The 16,648-nt window shown below is 56.1% G+C and overlaps 1 protein-coding gene across 1 annotated transcript in view; it reads right to left on the bottom strand.

Annotated features, from left to right (window-relative positions):
- RELT (RELT TNF receptor) overlaps positions 1-16,648 on the bottom strand; it is a 79,997-nt gene that overhangs the window by 17,344 nt on the left and 46,005 nt on the right. Inside the window, exons 3-6 of the mRNA XM_054015867.1 lie at positions 10,017-10,130; positions 9,402-9,580; positions 8,405-8,490; positions 5,383-5,640 (exon numbers count right to left, since the gene is read on the bottom strand). Of these exons, the coding sequence (XP_053871842.1) occupies positions 5,383-5,640; positions 8,405-8,490; positions 9,402-9,580; positions 10,017-10,130 (637 nt within the window). The remainder of the gene's footprint in view (positions 1-5,382; positions 5,641-8,404; positions 8,491-9,401; positions 9,581-10,016; positions 10,131-16,648) is intronic.

Below are 16,648 nucleotides of genomic sequence, written 5' to 3'. Positions count from 1 at the left end.
TTTATCTGAAGTATTTCCCTGCACCTCTGCAGTGGGATTTAAGAGAAATAAACGCACGCCCCCATCATGGGCTCTATAAAGAGGGTTGGGTCAATGCAGGGAACAGGTCAAGAGCCCATTGCCTGAAAAAGCGATGTCAAAGGACTTTCCTACAGCTCCTATCTGGCCCAGGGATTAATGGCAGAGGGACAAAACTAGGACCCAGACTTCACCACAGTTCAGGACTGTCCCAAGCCAGGATTTTGATTCAGCTCCTAAAGTGGTTCACAAGCGCCACATACACAGTACTGCAGAAATGCAGCCACCTCTGGGATGGAAGGTACCAGCCAACTTGCACACAGTGAAGCATGCCAGAGTGGGGTGGGGCAGGGGAGCATTTTGCCCTGTTGTGTCTTGCCCATGAATGCTGTTATCAAAAGCACCATGGCATTTCTATTGATCACACAGAAAAAGGGATTCGAGTTTTAAAGGTGTCACTGGAGAATTTCCCACATAGCAAACCTCAGGCACCTGGGTGAGATAAAACACGGACTCACACTTGCCAAGATCTGAACCGTGGACTCTGGGGGGTGCCAAATCAGACGATTAGGGATCTAAGCCATCCCCAGGAGCTACTGACCACACTCCAAATGGGCCTATTGTTTCCAGAGAGCAATTTATCTCAAGGCTCTTGATCTACCCTGGACTTTGTTTCTATTGTCTCCAGTGATGAGGGAGGCACCGGGGACAGGCGTCATGGGGTGACGGAAAAGTAACAGCTGGTCCAAGCATCAATGCTGAAGAGATGCATTCCTATTGGCTGAAGTGCCAAGCGCGTCTAAGGCAACCGCAAGCCAGCCTAGTCAGCCAAGTGCTATTGGTTAGGAATAGGCTGGCTTCTGACTGAACGCCTATAAATAGAGGGAGTCTTCTGGGATATTCACAGACAGCCCTGTTGCTACCCAAACTGGCCCCCTCCCATGCCACCACAAACAGAGGTATTAGAGTCTTATTTACCCCTCGTATTATGGCCTGTATTGCAGATAACAGCTAGATCTCAATGTGCTGTACAAAGGGGGACACGGTATTTTTAATCTCCATTTGACAGATGGGGAAACCGAGGCACGGGGTGGGAAGCAACTTGCCCAAGGTCACACAGCAGGCCAGTGGCAGAGCTGGGAACTGAGCCCAGGTCTCCCAAGTCCCAGTCCAGTGCCTTATCTACAGAGAGGACCAGGCCATTCCTAGCACAGTTTGGCTAATACCTCAGAAACCACCTAAGTAAGCATCCAAGACAATTATACAGGACCCTGAGGCTAGAATAGCCTGAGATTCCAGCCACCAGGCATTGGGGACAGAGCGTTCCCAGCAAAGGGGCCTTACCTGCAGAACTCCTTTCCACAAGAGATTGGAACCCGCTACCTGAGAGAAGGCCAGATCCAATTGTTTCAGAGCAGAGCAAGCTCACGCCAGAGAAGCAGAGCTCAGGCCCATTCTCTGGGGGGCTGGTTGTACAGCTTCATTCTGGCTTGTGTCTGGCAGCTCTGGACTCTTTTAGCAGCTGTGTCTATTCACAGTGCCACTGGGGTACGGTTCTTGAATACTGATTACCTTCCCCTCCCTCCCCCCATGCTTAGTTAAAGAAGATCTTGGAACCAGCCTTGGAATCGCAGAGAGACTCCTGGCATTTCTGGTGCAGCCTGGCTGTGCAAAACAGCATGGGAGCGGGGGTGGCGGCAAAGCCCTCCTGTAACCAACCCACGTGCTGCAAACACACTTGTTCTCATATGCACCCAGAGGGGAACCAGACCGGAGCCTGGCTCCTTAGCTCCAAACACTCAGACTTCTACCACTTGATTTAAGAGCTCCCTAAGCTACCAGCAGATCCCCTCTCCGGGCCAGTCACTAGAGGGCAACATCTCTCTCCCAACACAGTCCTTAACTAACCCTAGCCCTGTTCTCACTGAGAAATTCCAAAAGCGCCTCCCATCATCGATCCAGCACCGGTGAAAAGACTTGTGCGTCCAGGGAGCAGAAGGTTTTATTACTGTGTCACCTGGACCCACAGACACCTGTGGCTGGGTTTACACTAAAGAATGGGACTGGGGGGGGGGGGGGGGGGAGGCTCTCTGTACAGCTGTAGCCTGCAGGAAAGGAACTAGATTGACTTCAGAGGAAATGAATTGGCTACTGGCACTGAAATCAAGAGGGAAACAACAAAAAGAGCGAGGAGAGAAGAGAAACTGAATTCCATCCGCCTCTAGCCTCCAGCCGGCGAGGCAAAGGGTCTGGAAGGAGGGCAAAGGAAGGGAGTTAGATTCCTCTCTGGGATCCAGCGCCACACTAGGGTCGAGTCACATGCCAAAAGGATACAGCGAGAGATGCTGGAACACTAGAGGATGGGCCCCGGATGGAGTGGAGGAACTAGACACCAGCCTGCCTGGCTTCCTGGGCAAACCGCACTGCTAGCAGGGTCCTGGCCAATGCCTTCCCCACTCATTTCCCTTCCCACTAGCCAAAATCTGACGGTCAGCAGGAAGCTGCCTCATTGCTGTGACTTCCTCGCCAAGTCTGACTGCAGCTCCCTCAGGGCAGGATGATCCAGGCACCGGGACAGAGGCCCCTCTCTCCTGGTGTCACCTCTGGGAGTAGTTAATGCTGCCAGCTGTGGGGAGGCAGTGGTCTAGACACGGGAGGAGCAGCCACTTGCCCCAAGCCTGCAGGATCTCATTAACAATGACAATTTTGCCTGCCTGCACTTCCCCCTTTGGGCCACTAGAGGCTGCTGCGCTACACACACTGCAGTCAGCAGCGGTACCGGGTGTCCTGAGCTGCCCCCACACCCAGCCCACCCTGAGCTTGCAGCAGGGGCCTCCACCCTGGTGCAGGAAGTTAATGGAGGTGGCAGCTCAAGGCAGCCCCTTCCCGGTTGTGGCAGGGGCAGCTGCTGGAGCCTGCACAGGGCAGCGGGATGGAGCTGGGGCATTGTCCAGGGACCCCAGGCCCACATTGGCATGCGCTGGAGGCTGCATTTGCAACCTGTAAATCACCCCACCCCATGTGCACACAGAGGGGTCTAGCAGGGAGAGTTCAAATGACAACCCCTCCCCCACCCAACTCCCCCCATCAAACATAAGGATTTCGTTTAAATCTCCTGCCATTTAAGCCAACCTCACATTTCTGGAGGTTTCTGGGGGAGACAGAAGCTCGTGAGTCAATCTCACACTGACCGTCATGGCCCATCCCTCTCCCAAGGATGGCAAGCCCTTGGGCAGCGCTGTTCAGTCCTCGCCCGTGTAACTGCAGAGGCGTCTGGCAGCCTCTCCTGCAGCAGCTCCTGCCCTTGAGGTAACCTGCTGAACACTGCTTTGTTCCCTGTGGCAGCTGAACAACTCGCAGCACCGACAAGGGAGCTCAGGGACTCTCAGGCTGGGGGCGACCCCTCCCCTGGCTCCTCCACATCAGCCCATCCCTCCCCTGCTGCAGTCAGGGGCTCTTCTCAGTACACCGCCAGAGGGAGGGGATCTGCCCTCAGTGCTGGGAATGAGGCACCCTTGGGGGGGAACCCCACACTCCACGACACGTGGGGCATGGAAGGGGTTAGTTGAGAAGGATGGACAGCGCTGAGGGGTGATATAGCCAGGGCAAGGCCTACTCCAGAGGTACTGCATTGTTAGAGAGTGGATCCTGCTGGACCACCCAGGAGACGTTCCACCAGGGAGGGAGCATGGACTGGTGGTCAGAGCAGGGGGCAGTGGGTCTGGCAAGCCCACCGCTGCCACCACTCATACTGCATCGCACCTCAGCTGTACGTCTGAGGACAATACCAGCTGCCTGGGAGATGTGAGAATTCACAACTGTAAAACGCTTTGAGATCCTTGGGCGAGAGAGACACTATGGGCCAGACCCTCGCTGGGGTAAACAGGGCTTGGCTCATTGATTGGATGGGGGCTCTCCTGATTCACACCTGCTGGGGCTCTGGTCCATGAAGTGCAGAGCATTATCGGCTAGACGCGAGGCGATGCAGCCACTCAGCCGCTGGCAGGACTGTGCGCTCTGCCAGGGAGAAGTTGGCTTTCCAGGTGCTCTTTGGGCACCCTCGCTAGCCTGTGTCCACAGCGCTCGCCATTGCCCCAGCTCGCGAGAGCTCAGTTGGTGCAACCACCACATCAGCCTCTCCCTCCCGTGCTCCGCCCCAGCTCATGGCAAGGAAGAGCGCACGGAGACAGGGCACATCTCTACAGGAGGGGTGAACTGATCAGTCCTGCTATGAGCAGGGTGGGACTGACGGGGTGGCCTCCCTTCCCCTCTAGCCAGGGCCGGCTCTAGGCACCAGCAAAGCAAGCACGTGCTTGGGGCGGCCCAGTTCCAGGGGCAGCATTCCGGCCATCTTTTTTGCTTGGGTAGTTGCGCTCTCTGAGCTTGGGGCAGCAAAAAACCTAGAGCCGGCCCTGCCTTTAGCCACAGGAGAGGGAGTTTGTTCAGAGAGTGAAGAGCCAAAAGCAGACAAAGAAACAAACCCGGAGCCCCTCCCAGAGGCGGGAGCTGGTGACTAAGATGTTTATCACACAACATCTTTAAAAGAAACTCTACAACTCACTCCTCCCCTTCCCCCCAGTCGATCCTTGCACCACGGTGGGCAGGAGCTCCTGGGCAGCTGCTTGCAGCCTGCCTAGAGGCTAGAGCAGGGGTCGGCAACCGTTCAGAAGCGGTGTGCCGAGTCTTCATTTATTCACTCGAATTTAAGGTTTCGCATGCCAGTAATACACTAACGTTTTTAGAAGGTCTCTTTCTACAAGTCTAGAATATATAACTAAACTATTGTTGTATGTAAAGTAAATACGGTTTTTAAAATGTTTAAGAAACTTCATTTAAAATTAAATTAAAATGCAGAGCCCCCCGGACCAGGACCCAGGCAGCGTGAGTGCCACTGAAAATCAGCTCTCGTGCCGCCTTCAGCACGTGTGCCATAGGTTGCCTACCCCTGGACTAGAGCAAACGTACTGGTAGGGTCAATGCACCCAGGCTGCCAGGCTTCCCAGCACACATCCACAGTGCCCACTCTGCCCCCACAGTGCCCATGGGCTGGGGGACTCAGAGGCCAATCTCTCCCCTCTGCCAGGCTGGGGCAGGTCTAGTTCTTCCACATCATCTCAGGTATTTCCAGTGTGCCTGTCGCGCCACCCAAAGGGCGGGCACAGAGATGGGTGCCACACTCAGATCAGCCACAGTGGGGCACTAGAGAGGCAGTGGAGGTCTGGCATCTGGAGCTACAGTGCAGCAAGGCAACATAGCACCCTCCTACCTTCGGAGCGCCCCCTGCTGCCCTTAGTCGGTGCTAGGCATGAGCGCTCAAGCAGGGATTGAGGGGAGAGCGCGCAGAGCCCACCCCGCGGCCCTTACCGCCTCTCTCTGCCTTTGCCACGTCCTCGTCGCTCTCCTTGTGGGCCGTGCAGTGGTAGCCCTTCTTCTTCAGGAGGTTGCAGAAGAGGATGCCCAGCAGCCCCATGACGCAGAAGACCGGCACGATGGCCAGCACGGCGTACTGCGTGGTGTGTTCCTCCCGCTTCCCGTCCCGCGTGCCGTTGGATGCCGCCCTCTCGTCCCGTCTGTGCAGGGCCTCGACGTTCCTCGCCAGCCGGGTCAGCCACTGCTTCGCGCCTGGAGGGACGAGGGTTAGAAGAGAGCCTGTAGTGAAGGTGGCCTAGTAGCTCAAGCACTGGGGGGAGGGATAGCTCAGTGGTTTGAGCATTGGCCTGCTAAACCCAGGGTTGTGAGTTCAATCCTTGAGGGGGCCACTTAGGGATCTGGGGCAAAATCAGTACTTGATCCTGCTAGTGAAGGCAGGGGGCTGGACTCCATGACCTGTCAGGGTCCCTTCCAGCTCTAGGAGATGGGATATCTCCATTAATTTAATTTAATTTAGATTGGCCACCAGGAGACCTGGGTTCTAGTCCTGGCTCTGCTGGGTGACCTTGTGCCTCAGTGTCCCCATCTGTAAAATAGGGATAATGCTACTTGCCTCCTTTGCAAAGAGCTAGGTACGTTTATTAGGAAGGAAGGAACACTCCTTTGCCAGGCAGTTATCGTAGGTGTCACTGCCTGATTGTCAGTGAAATGTTCATTTTTTGGTTCACATTTCCTGGGTTTAAGCTGAGATTTCTGGAAATCTTGTCAGGTTTTTGGGGAGTTGGTTTCAGCTTTTCCTTGAAAACTGGGAAAAGACACAACCCAGTCTGGGGTAACTGAGGGGCCGTTCTGTGAGGGGCCTGTGACGCAGTTGGCACTCCATGCCCAGCCCCGGGTGCTGGAGAGCTGTCGCCCTGCAGCCGGGAGTGTCAGGCTAGCCTGACCCCAGGTGAGTCCGCACGTGAATCACACTTTACAGACGGGGTTCGTTTCCTTCCAGCAAGCCCCACGTGACCCCCTGCAATGAACCCCGCACGCCCCCAGACCTGAACTCTGGCAGTCTCATCGCGGGTGGGGAGGGTCTGCCCCCGAGAGAGGAGCTTGCACTGACTGCAGTGAGAGCCCTTGCAGGAGGATGTGGAGATGTCTAGCTAGCTAGCTCACCACCCAACACCTGGAATTGTGGCCCTGGTGTACGTGGGTGGCACACACACGCCTGGGATGCAACTGGGCAGATATGTGGTGCATGCACACCTGGCCCTGACTGTGCACACCGTGTAGACTTGGTGGTACAAACAGGCAATCTACATGACCAGACGTGTCTCTGCAGTTATGAGTTTTTACCATTATAGTTACCAGCCCCACTAACTAATCCCCATCTACATAAATTCCCCTTGCAGGTCCTGTCAGTCATGGTGTTCTCCCCTTTCCTGTCCCCAGCAATGGCGTTGCTGCGCGCTGTGACAATAGCTGAGGCGCTGCGCCCTAGAAGTGGCTGCATTACAGGGATCTCCTGCTTTAACACGTTGTTTGTATTACAACAGCGCCTAGAGGCCAGAGCTTTGCTGGGCTAGGCCCTGTGCAAACTCTGAACATGAGACAATGCCTAGCCGAAGGAGCTCACATGGAGAGCTCTTTCTCTAACTCCAGAGGCGTTGGCAGCGACGCTGCAGGTGAAGATCTGCACTTAAAGCGGGACTCCAATCCCGCCCCTTCACATGTCAATCAGGACAACCTGGAACAAGAGGTCTGCAGAAGAACAATTGGATTTGAGGCAGTTTCTCCTTTAGCGAATTCTGCATTGCACCCGCCAAAGTGCTTTAATGAAGCGTTGGCACAAAGAGTGCTTTATAAATACATTACTGGGGAGGCATAAATCGCCGTGGGACTGAAATAGCTCGAAGAATGTGCAAGTCAAACTGAGCGACCGAGAGCATGCTGGAGTCCCTGCCATTCCCAGCTGCCAGGCAATTCTCAGAGCCAAGAGGTTGGGCTTTTTCTACCCGAGTTGCCAGCAGATCAGCAGACCACATCCGGGATCGGTGGGGATCTGCACTTGCACTGCTCTGGCTCTTGGGGGGATCCCACCTCAGTGGTGGTTTAGGTTTCAGATGCTCTTTTGTCCTGCTCTTTAAAACGCCTCAGTGCTTCTCTTTTCACTGATTGTGTGCGGTCACTTTCCTTGTTTTCCAGAGCAGGGGTGAGTGAAATAACTCCTTAGTCTGCCTGTGCAGCTCAGAACTGTCCCTGCTGCCTGAGAGGGCGGGACACATGGTCATCTGCCCCTAAAGGAGGCTCCCCCCTTCTCTGGGAGATCATGGGCATTCTCCTTTCCCGGCAGCACACCTGGTCTCTGCTAGACAGGCAGAGAAAGGTATTACAGTCCAGATAGTACTGGTCCCCTGTCCGGATGGGTGCCCCCTTCTCTGACTCCCACCATCTCCAGCTGCGCCTGCTGGCCAACGTTCCCTCTAATTTTCTAGATCCATGGGCGGAATGAATTTTGTTATATGCACCAATATGGAGGTGACTTGTAGTGGGGCGAGGGGTTTGGAGTGTGGGAGGGGACTCAGGGCTGGGGCAGAGGGTTGGGGTGCAGGGGGTGCGGGCTCCAGCTGGGGGTGCAGGCTCTGGGGTGAGGGGTTTGGGGTGCTAGGGTGGGGCCGGGGCTGCGGTGCCTCTCCCCGCCACAGCCTGGCACGCCCCAACTTGCTCCCCGCCCACCCCCTACCTCTCTACTCTCCAGGCCCCTTGATGGCCGCGCAGCTTAGAGGGAACTTAAGCTGCTGGGTCTGCGATTGTGCAGCGGCAGGGCTGCCCGGGGTGATCACAGGTCCAGCAGGGCAGAGGACTGGCCATGCGTGTAGTGATTCGAATTCCGTCTCCCTGAACTGCACAGTCTCAGTGAGCAGCAGAGGCTCCCAAAAGGAGATCGTCCTCCCTTTTGGCCCTGACCCATGGTAACGCCGAGCGGGATGGCTGTAGTGTCCGTTCCCCTCTTACTGTTTACACTAACCTGGGCAGCCCGGCACGCCTTTGGGAGCAGAAGAGCATGGCAGGCATTCGGCTGTTGAGTCCGTCTCTCCTTCAGGGCTGTAAAACCTGCCAAGAGCAAAAGAGGTTAGCAAAGGACCGAACACAGATGAGGCCACGGCTGGCAGTTAAACAGCACACCGGCGTTCTCTGGGGGCGGGGGCAGCTGCTAAAATTCCAGTTCAGGCAAAGCCTGACTACAGTGGAAGCAGGTTACGTTCCCTGCACGCCATAAGCTATTCGCTGTCTTTCCTACTCTGCACTGCTAAGCATCTGCCACGTTCCACCCCAGAAGTGGCTGCATTTAGTGGTGGGGCAAAGCCATCTCTAGCTAGTTTATACAGTGCTTGGAGAGCATTTTCAGAGCAAAGTGCAAGACAGTTTCCCCCAGCAGGGAAAGGAAGGTGTATGCTCATCACCCCTTCACCAAATCTCTGACTCACTGGATTTGCATTGGCCAGACTCACCCGCTCTGGAGCTAGTCAGTAGCCCAGAGCAAGAGAGGACTAAACTAGTGAGTTTCTCTCCTCCCTCTTGCCTGAAGGATACCGGCTTGGAGGAGTTGAGCCAAGTGCCTTCGAGTGACTCACGCGAACACTCACAGGCAACCACCTTCCTGCTCAGCAGCTTGGATATTTGCTCTCCACGGTGCACTGAGGTTGCCGGGCAGCCAGAAGCGTTCCCACTTGACAGGGCTAAGCCAGGCCTGCAAGCTGGTCTTCGATCTAGTAACACCCTGCAGACGGGCCCTCACTAACCACCCCTTATGCCCAACAGCTCAGAGCCAGATCCACAAAAGCTGCTGGATTTGGGCCCTGTCCACTGTAGCGTTTTGAAGTCCTTACACGCACGGTTACCCCCCGGGAGGCTGGCAAGAATTGGGACCCTCAATTTGCAGATGCCACCCAGCTCTGTGCATGGGCCCGACTCCCATCCCCACTGCACTGCCCACATGAGGGCAAGCCACAAAGCAAAGTTACCCTGGCATGCAGCCTCCACACCGGCTGTCTGCTGCGGCTGTCCCAGGGCTGGCGTGGACCCTCTTCCTGGCCTCACAGGCGGTCTGAGGCAAGCAGGGCGCTGTGCCGTGGCTGGCCGAGAAGGTGCCCGGAGAGCAGGCTCGACAGGTCACGCCTAGGCCTTGCCCAGAGCCGCACTTCTACAGGAGAGCAAATGGAGAGGGAGTCAGGAGAGGAGCTGGCCCCGTTGGCCGCCCCTACGGGGCGGCAAGCTCCTCTCTGTGCCAACGGGTCTCTTCTGTGAGCTGCAGGGAGAGATCAGTCCCCATGGCCCGTTCCACCCACAGCCTCTCTGCTCAGGCTGCCAACCAGCGCTAACTGGTACTGAAGTGCTCCAGCAGCCCACCACACAGAGGCCGCCCATCGCCAACCCCTGGTTTGTACTGGGCTGGGTCTGAATCAGTGAAAGGGCTTTACTCTCCACCCCACCCTCCCAGGGCAATCCGCGGAGCCATGCGCTTCCTGATCGCATCAAGGGCTGGGCAGGACAGACACCCCCATCCCACTCCCGGGCAATACCGCTGCTCAAGCTGCTGCCCCGCAGCCCGTTGCTAAGTAGGGGGTAGAATGGCTTACCCTATCCGGCTCCTCTCCGGGGGGACACTCCGCACAGGGGGCACAGTCCCCCTCCACGGTCCAGTATTCCTGCGCCCCACATGCCAGCGCCCATGCCCGGTGCCGGCTCAACAGCTGAAAAGAGACAAGGCAGCAATAGGAATCCGGGAGCGCTGCGGCTTCCCAACGCTCCCACCCCTTCTCCTGGGCTCACAGTCCGTGGGGACCAGCCTCCCACTGGGAGGAGGCACCATCCATGCACTGGGAGGAGATACAGTCACCATGGTCTTCTGCTGCTGCTTGGTGGCCCCAAGGCCCTCATCCAGAGAGTCTCCAAGAGCATTTTCTGCCTGCTAGGAGGAGCTGGCAGCAGCTGGCAAGGGAAGAGTCCAGGCAAGTCATTGCTAGTCCCTTTCCCACCTCCAGGCTGGGCAGGGCTTCCCCCTACATGACACCCATGCGTATAGGAAGGGTCTCCAGACAGGAGGCTCCTACTGCTTCCCTTTGGGAGTGGTTTACATCTCCAGGGCAGCCTGATGCCCATCAGGTACAGACGTGGGCCCCAGGTTGCTTCATCAGAGTCGCTTGCAGGGCGTCTCACTCGCCACAAATAATTGCTGGAGGGGGAGGACAGTTAGCTGGACAACACGGACCCAGGCAGGACCAGTCCCCCCCAGCCTGTGACCTCCACAGAGTACACGAGTAGCTTTGCCTTCAGGGCAGGCAGGTGAGCACAGCACATTGGGAGGGGCTGATGGACCTGCCCCCACGCTACAGAAGAGTTGGCTTGCCCAGGCCCATCACCCTGGTATCTGAGCACCTCCAGCCTGCCAGCTCAGCCCTCAGCAGGATTCCACTGGGACAAGTCTCTCCCTCAACCCCCCCACCCCCGGGGAGGGGGGCGGTGTCAATGGCACTCTGTCCTGCAGCAAGCCTGCAACAGCAACGCAAGCAGTGTCCCAGATACACAGCCAGCAACCCCTTCCCATAAGCACAACTGGGAGACAAGAGCCAGCCCTCCACCGCCTGCTTCCTGAGCTAAGTGGGGAAATGGTCCCGCTACTGTGGGGGCACTTTCCTGGCTTCTGCACTACCCCGGTGGCATTGGCTAGTGAAAGGATCCGAGTCCTCGCTCCCACTCTCTTTACCCGGAGGCCTGCCTGACCTCCAGGGCTCCTCTTCCTCCCTCCCGTGCATCAGAGTCCTTGTAACCCTGACGAGGCTGGGCCCACGACTCCTGGGGGGTTCGACCCCCAATCTAGGACAGGGGCTTGGGTGTCCCCACTCCAGGACACTCTCCACACCGGCCACTTCCCTGACCCACTGATCACTACATTAAGTTCAAACCAATTCCAATTTATTAAACAGCAACTATAAGAAAGATAGGGGAAAAAGGTCAAAGGAACAGGGGCCCCGCCCTATGGGCATAGGGACCACCACAACCAGTGTCTCTGGGACATAAGGGAAGTTCACAGCCTGTTCCTCACACGGCCCAGGCAGGGGTCAGCACCACCATGTTGCGCGATGGACACTTGACAAAAATACCAGACTTAGTGACTTAACTCTGCCCTACCCTACTCTGCGTCAGGCAGCACCAGCTCACACGGCGGGCGGGCCCTGGGCTCCCTCACTGGCCTGCCTGCCCATCGGGCTGACCTGGAGTGTTGGCCTCTCCCCATTGGCCCTGAGGGTTGCCAGTCTCAGGATCCTGATTTTTCTTCATCCCTTCCCCTTTCTTTTTGTATTGGGAAAGGGTCAGCCAAAAACCCCAACAGCCCCCTTCCACTTCATCACCGCCACGCTGCCTCCCCAGGGGCGCTCAGGCAGGATGACAGCGGTAGGACCATGTAACACCCAGAGAGCCAGGGCAGGGGAGGGGAGATCTTATTGGACCAACTTCTGTTGGTGAGAGACGAGCTTTCGAGCCACACGGAGCTGAACCTCAGGCTGGACAACAGGACAACAGAAGCTGGTCCAATAAAAGAAACCTCACCCACCGTGTCTCTCTAACATTACTCCTGGGGGATTCTGCATGACTGCGCACCCATAGAAAACACCCCCACCCCGCAGAATTCCCTGGCTTCCCTGCAGAAAACAGGGAAGCCGTGCAAGGGGGGGTGGTGGTAGTGGTGGTGGGGGGAAGATTACTATGGGTGAAGTTTTTGGGGAGCCATTGTCTCCCCCAGAGGCGAGGCATGGGGGGCACAGGGTTACATGATGCTGCCCCCCCCCCCCAACCTCATTTCTGCAAGCGCAGAGCCGCCCAGCTGAAGGAGGCTGCAATGCAGCTGAATGCAGCCTCCTGGGTCCTAGGGGCAGTCGTGTTCCCCTTCTGTGTGCTGGGAGCCTTCCTGTTTTCTGTGCAACAGAGTGCCCGCGGTGGGGCTGGGGGGTGGGACGTGGGAGTGAGGGGAGGGGGATAGGGGAATCATGGGGGGGAAGCAGGCATGCAGCGTCCACTTGGCAGCAGCTAAGGCTCCCCTGTTAAGTAGGCCCATCGAACCCTCACCTTGACAAGCCCTACCCCCTACACCTGAACCCCACCACCGAGCCCCATCTCCCCACACCCAGACCCCCCCCACTGAGCCCTGTTGCCCCTGCACCCGAGCCCCTGTGTATCCAGATCTCCCACTGAGCTGCCCGCACCCAGATGGCCCCACACAGAAACCTCTCACCCCACACCTGGATTCCCCCCCCCCCCCCCACACACACACACACACTACTCCCCTCCACATTTGGATCCTGCTGGGCTGAGCCTGCCCAGCCACACCTGGTGCGCCTGGCGCAGAGGGGCAGGACGCCAGCGTGTTCTGGGGCAGGCCCGGCCCTTGCACTGTGTCAGGGTCAGGTGCAGCCTCTCAGCCAAGTCCCTGTACTGGGGGAGGTGGGGGCTTCAGAGTGATCTCCCACCTCAATGCAGCCAGTGGCCTGTGCTCCCCACTGCCATGCTGGAGCCACATTTTAATCGACAAATAAAGTTTTGCAGAATTTTAAAATATTGTGCGCATCATTTTTAGGCGCAGAATTCCCTCAGGAGCAGAACATCCTGGGAATGACACGGCTTCAACTTGACTGCACACAGCCTACGCCACACAGTCCTGGGACTGGCTCTCTGCTCCCCTCTGCCCCCAGAGCTGGGCTTGACTCTGCTGGATAGTGGCTGGGGCCATACGGTTCCAGCAGGAACTTACTAACCCTGGCAGCCACCCACTAGCAGCCACTAGCACGGAACAGGGAGGGCCCAGCTGCACTGATAGCTCTGATTCTGACTTGGATCCGAGCCCAAGGGCCAAAGCAAGATGCTCATTAGACCCAAATGCGTTGGTTTAGGTAGGTTATAGGCAGCCTGTGTCACCCTCTGACTACGGAGCCAGTCAAGTCAGGGTGAGGGGGCAAACTCCTATCCCACTCCCTGCAGGTGGGATGTGGTAGCTACAGCCGCCTCTGGGGAAGCGGAGAGAAGAGCTGCAGACAGCTGGCGTCCCTGACAACCCTGGGGCAAGGCAGGAACAGGAACAATCCCTCCACCTGCCAACTCCCCCTCCCAGCCACACTACCAGATAAAAGCGCTGCCAGACAACCCCTGCACAAGCAAACAAAGCACCAGGAGAGCTTTAGGCTACTTATCGGCACAAAAGCGGGGGCAGCGGCTCTTGCAGAGACCGAGCGCGGTACTGGTCACTTCAGAAGCCACCACTCGGCCCTGGACAGAAATAGATCGGAAGGTGGGAGCCTTGTGACAGCACTCACCGAGCCTGTTCTAGCGGGCATTTGCTTGGCCCTGTGTTTCTCCAAGAGGCAGCTCTAGTCACTTGCTCCTTTCATGTTCTCCAGCTACGTTCTCCCCCCCCATACAGCAGATCCAGCCTCCTGAATGCCAGTATTGCTACGCCCTTGCTATGCCCAGCTGCAGCACTGCAGCTAGGAGCGTTAGGATAGCCCTTCCTCTTAGGAACAGGAAACGTGAGGCTGGACGGCCCAGTGGCTTGATCTGGGATGGCATAGCCTATGGAAAGGAGATGTCATTCACAAGCGTTGGTCCCCAGTTTAGGCTAGAGACCCCCCCCCCATGTCACTAAACGGAGAGGCACAATCCAGGCTGATAAGTTTCAGGAATCCCCAGCAAGGGGTGTGCAACACTTTCTAGCACAATAGCTAGTGCAGGAGAACCAGGAAGTGAAACTGGACGGGCTAGTGTCACACGCCAAGCTCAGGGAAACACAAAAAGAGTTACATGCAGCATCAGTGGCCAGCCTGAAGAGATCATTTCAGTTCTGATCATGGCTGTGTGCTTCTGCAGCACCTGCAGAGAACTCCTGTCCAGCAGATAAGTAGCTCACTGACAGATGGGCAAGTCAAGGCTCAGAACACCAGACCCTCAGCTGCTATCAATTCTCAGAGCGGAGGCAATTTATGCCGGCTGAGAGAGAGTTAAAGGTAATGCAAAACAGAACAAAATTGGCCTTGAAGCCCTTGTTTGGCTTCTTTACAACCTTTGAAGGTGGCCTGAAAGGATTTTCATTCAGTTTCTTTGCCTGCGTTTCTTTGCTTAAAACAAAACGCAAAAACAGGAAATTCAGGTCTTCTCTACCCTAGAAAACTATGGCAAGTGAAAAAAACAAAAATTAGGTTCTAATCTCACGAGACTGAAAGCAAAGGGAGTTTTAGTCATGACGACAGTAAACGCGCTGTGGGTTACAACTATCTAATTCCAAATGACTAGCAGAATCTCTGGAGAAAAGAAGTCTGTTAAAAATGCACCTTAATGAAAGGAGGGTGTTCTAAGCGCTCAGACATTCCAAAAACCTCCAAAAGATCCTCCAACCAAACTAGATAAGGTGGTTTTGGTTAAAAATATATTAAAACAAGTAAGGGGGAAAAAATTAAGAAAACTAAAACAGACTATGAGGGATAAAAAAGGCCTGACAAAGAAGCCAAAAAGAATGTAAAGCCAATTAAAAAAAAAAATTGTAGTGCCCCTTTAAATATGGGCTCTGGAAGACCAAAGATAGGGAGTGAATTTCAGAACTAAGAAGGCTGCAAGGAGCATTTTGCCCTGCCAGCAACTCCCTTATATAGGTGCTCCAACCTGAGCATACCATATTGATTACAGCTGCACTGGGAAGAGAACCAGTCTCTCTTACATCTTGGGTACTAAGCTATAAAAGGTCAAAACCATAGCCTGTCTCCATCCAGCAGCTCAGGAAGAAGCCAGGGAGTCATTGGTTATTAACTAATTGTCAATTTGCAAAGTGCTTTGAGATTCTCACCAGGAAGGCATTGTGGAGAGCCAGGTTAATATAACTAAGGGAGGGAAGAATGGGGCAAGCCCAGATCCTCTCATCTGAACCCCTATTCTTGGGTCGGTTCCAAAGCTGGATGGGCCCTACCAGCCTGGTCTGAGCAGAGGTCAGCTGATTTTATAGAATGGTTACTATCTGGGCTGAGTGAATCACACCGCTGACACCAAAACCTCAGCCCTGATCCCTGTTTTAACCCTCCAAACGCGGTCTCCTCCCACAGCATAACTGAGGATGGGAATAGAACATTGCAGCAGTGAGACAGGGAACCGCATCTGTTTTCAAGTGGAGCACGCTGGGCTCTGCTGTCTGCAACACTTCCCAGCGCCAGAGTACACAGAGCAGCAAGCCACGAAACTATCCCCACCAGCAGGGCAGATTTCGGGAACCTGTTCTCTTACCACAGCAGTCAGGACCAGCTACTTATCAGCCAGCACAGCTCAGCTCTGACCTAATGCTTTGCATTTGCCCAGGGCCATCACTTCCCAGCCAAGGGTAATCAGGGATAGGCAAGGGGCACAGCACAGTCAGGAATTCCCCTCAGCACTTCCACTTTGTCCACAGGATGCGCCTTGGGGCAGCAGGCCAGCCATAACCAGGGTAATGGCCGCCCCTTCCTGTCCCTCAGCAGTGCCTCAGGGCAGATGAGTGAGTGGAGCGGCAGGCCAATGGGACCCTCTGTCCACAGCTTTTAAAGGGATCGAGCCGGAGCCGCCACATCGATTTATAGATATTGCAGCAAACCCGATGCTGAGTTCTGCCTCCGCGTCTCTACTGAATGGGGAGATGAGCTCAGGGATAAAGGCTCTCGGCAGAGGTGAAAGCAAGCCGGTACGGAGGACCGGTAAGAAAAAGTGCAGTAGCTACTGGCAAGAAAATGGAGCACTCTCCCCCTCTCCGACTCCAGCAATATTGAGGGTCCGGGGCCCTGGCTCCACGAATGTTTGGGGCCGGGTCTCCCGCCTGGGCCCACCTGCTGACCCCCTGAGTGTGGGTGGCCCCCCTTTGCTGCCCCCCATGCACCTCCCTTCCAGTTTCTCTCCCCTGAAGCTCCATGCTGCCTGCCTGCATTAACTGCCACCGCAGGGTCCTAGTGCCCCCCCCACCAGTACTGCCAGGGCAGGCTGCCCTTCCCCCTCAGACCCTTTCATTTTCCGGTGGGACCCTCCACCAGTACAGCCGCCCCCACTGCCCGCAGTCACTGCTCTTGCCCCATGCTGGGCAAGGGGCACCTCCATCCCCCACCCCCAGTGAGGCTACAGTGAGGGACAGCAGCAGGGGAGGAGGCACACAAGTGATGGCAGCCTCCCCCCCCCCCCCCCCAGCATGGCACCCACCACAGGGGAGGCGAGG

The sequence above is a fragment of the Malaclemys terrapin genome, chromosome 1 (genome assembly GCF_027887155.1).
Source record: "Malaclemys terrapin pileata isolate rMalTer1 chromosome 1, rMalTer1.hap1, whole genome shotgun sequence".
NCBI lineage: Eukaryota > Metazoa > Chordata > Testudines > Emydidae > Malaclemys > Malaclemys terrapin.
The sequence above is the reverse complement of the archived record's forward strand: the minus strand, read 5'-3'. Positions and strand labels throughout refer to the sequence as shown.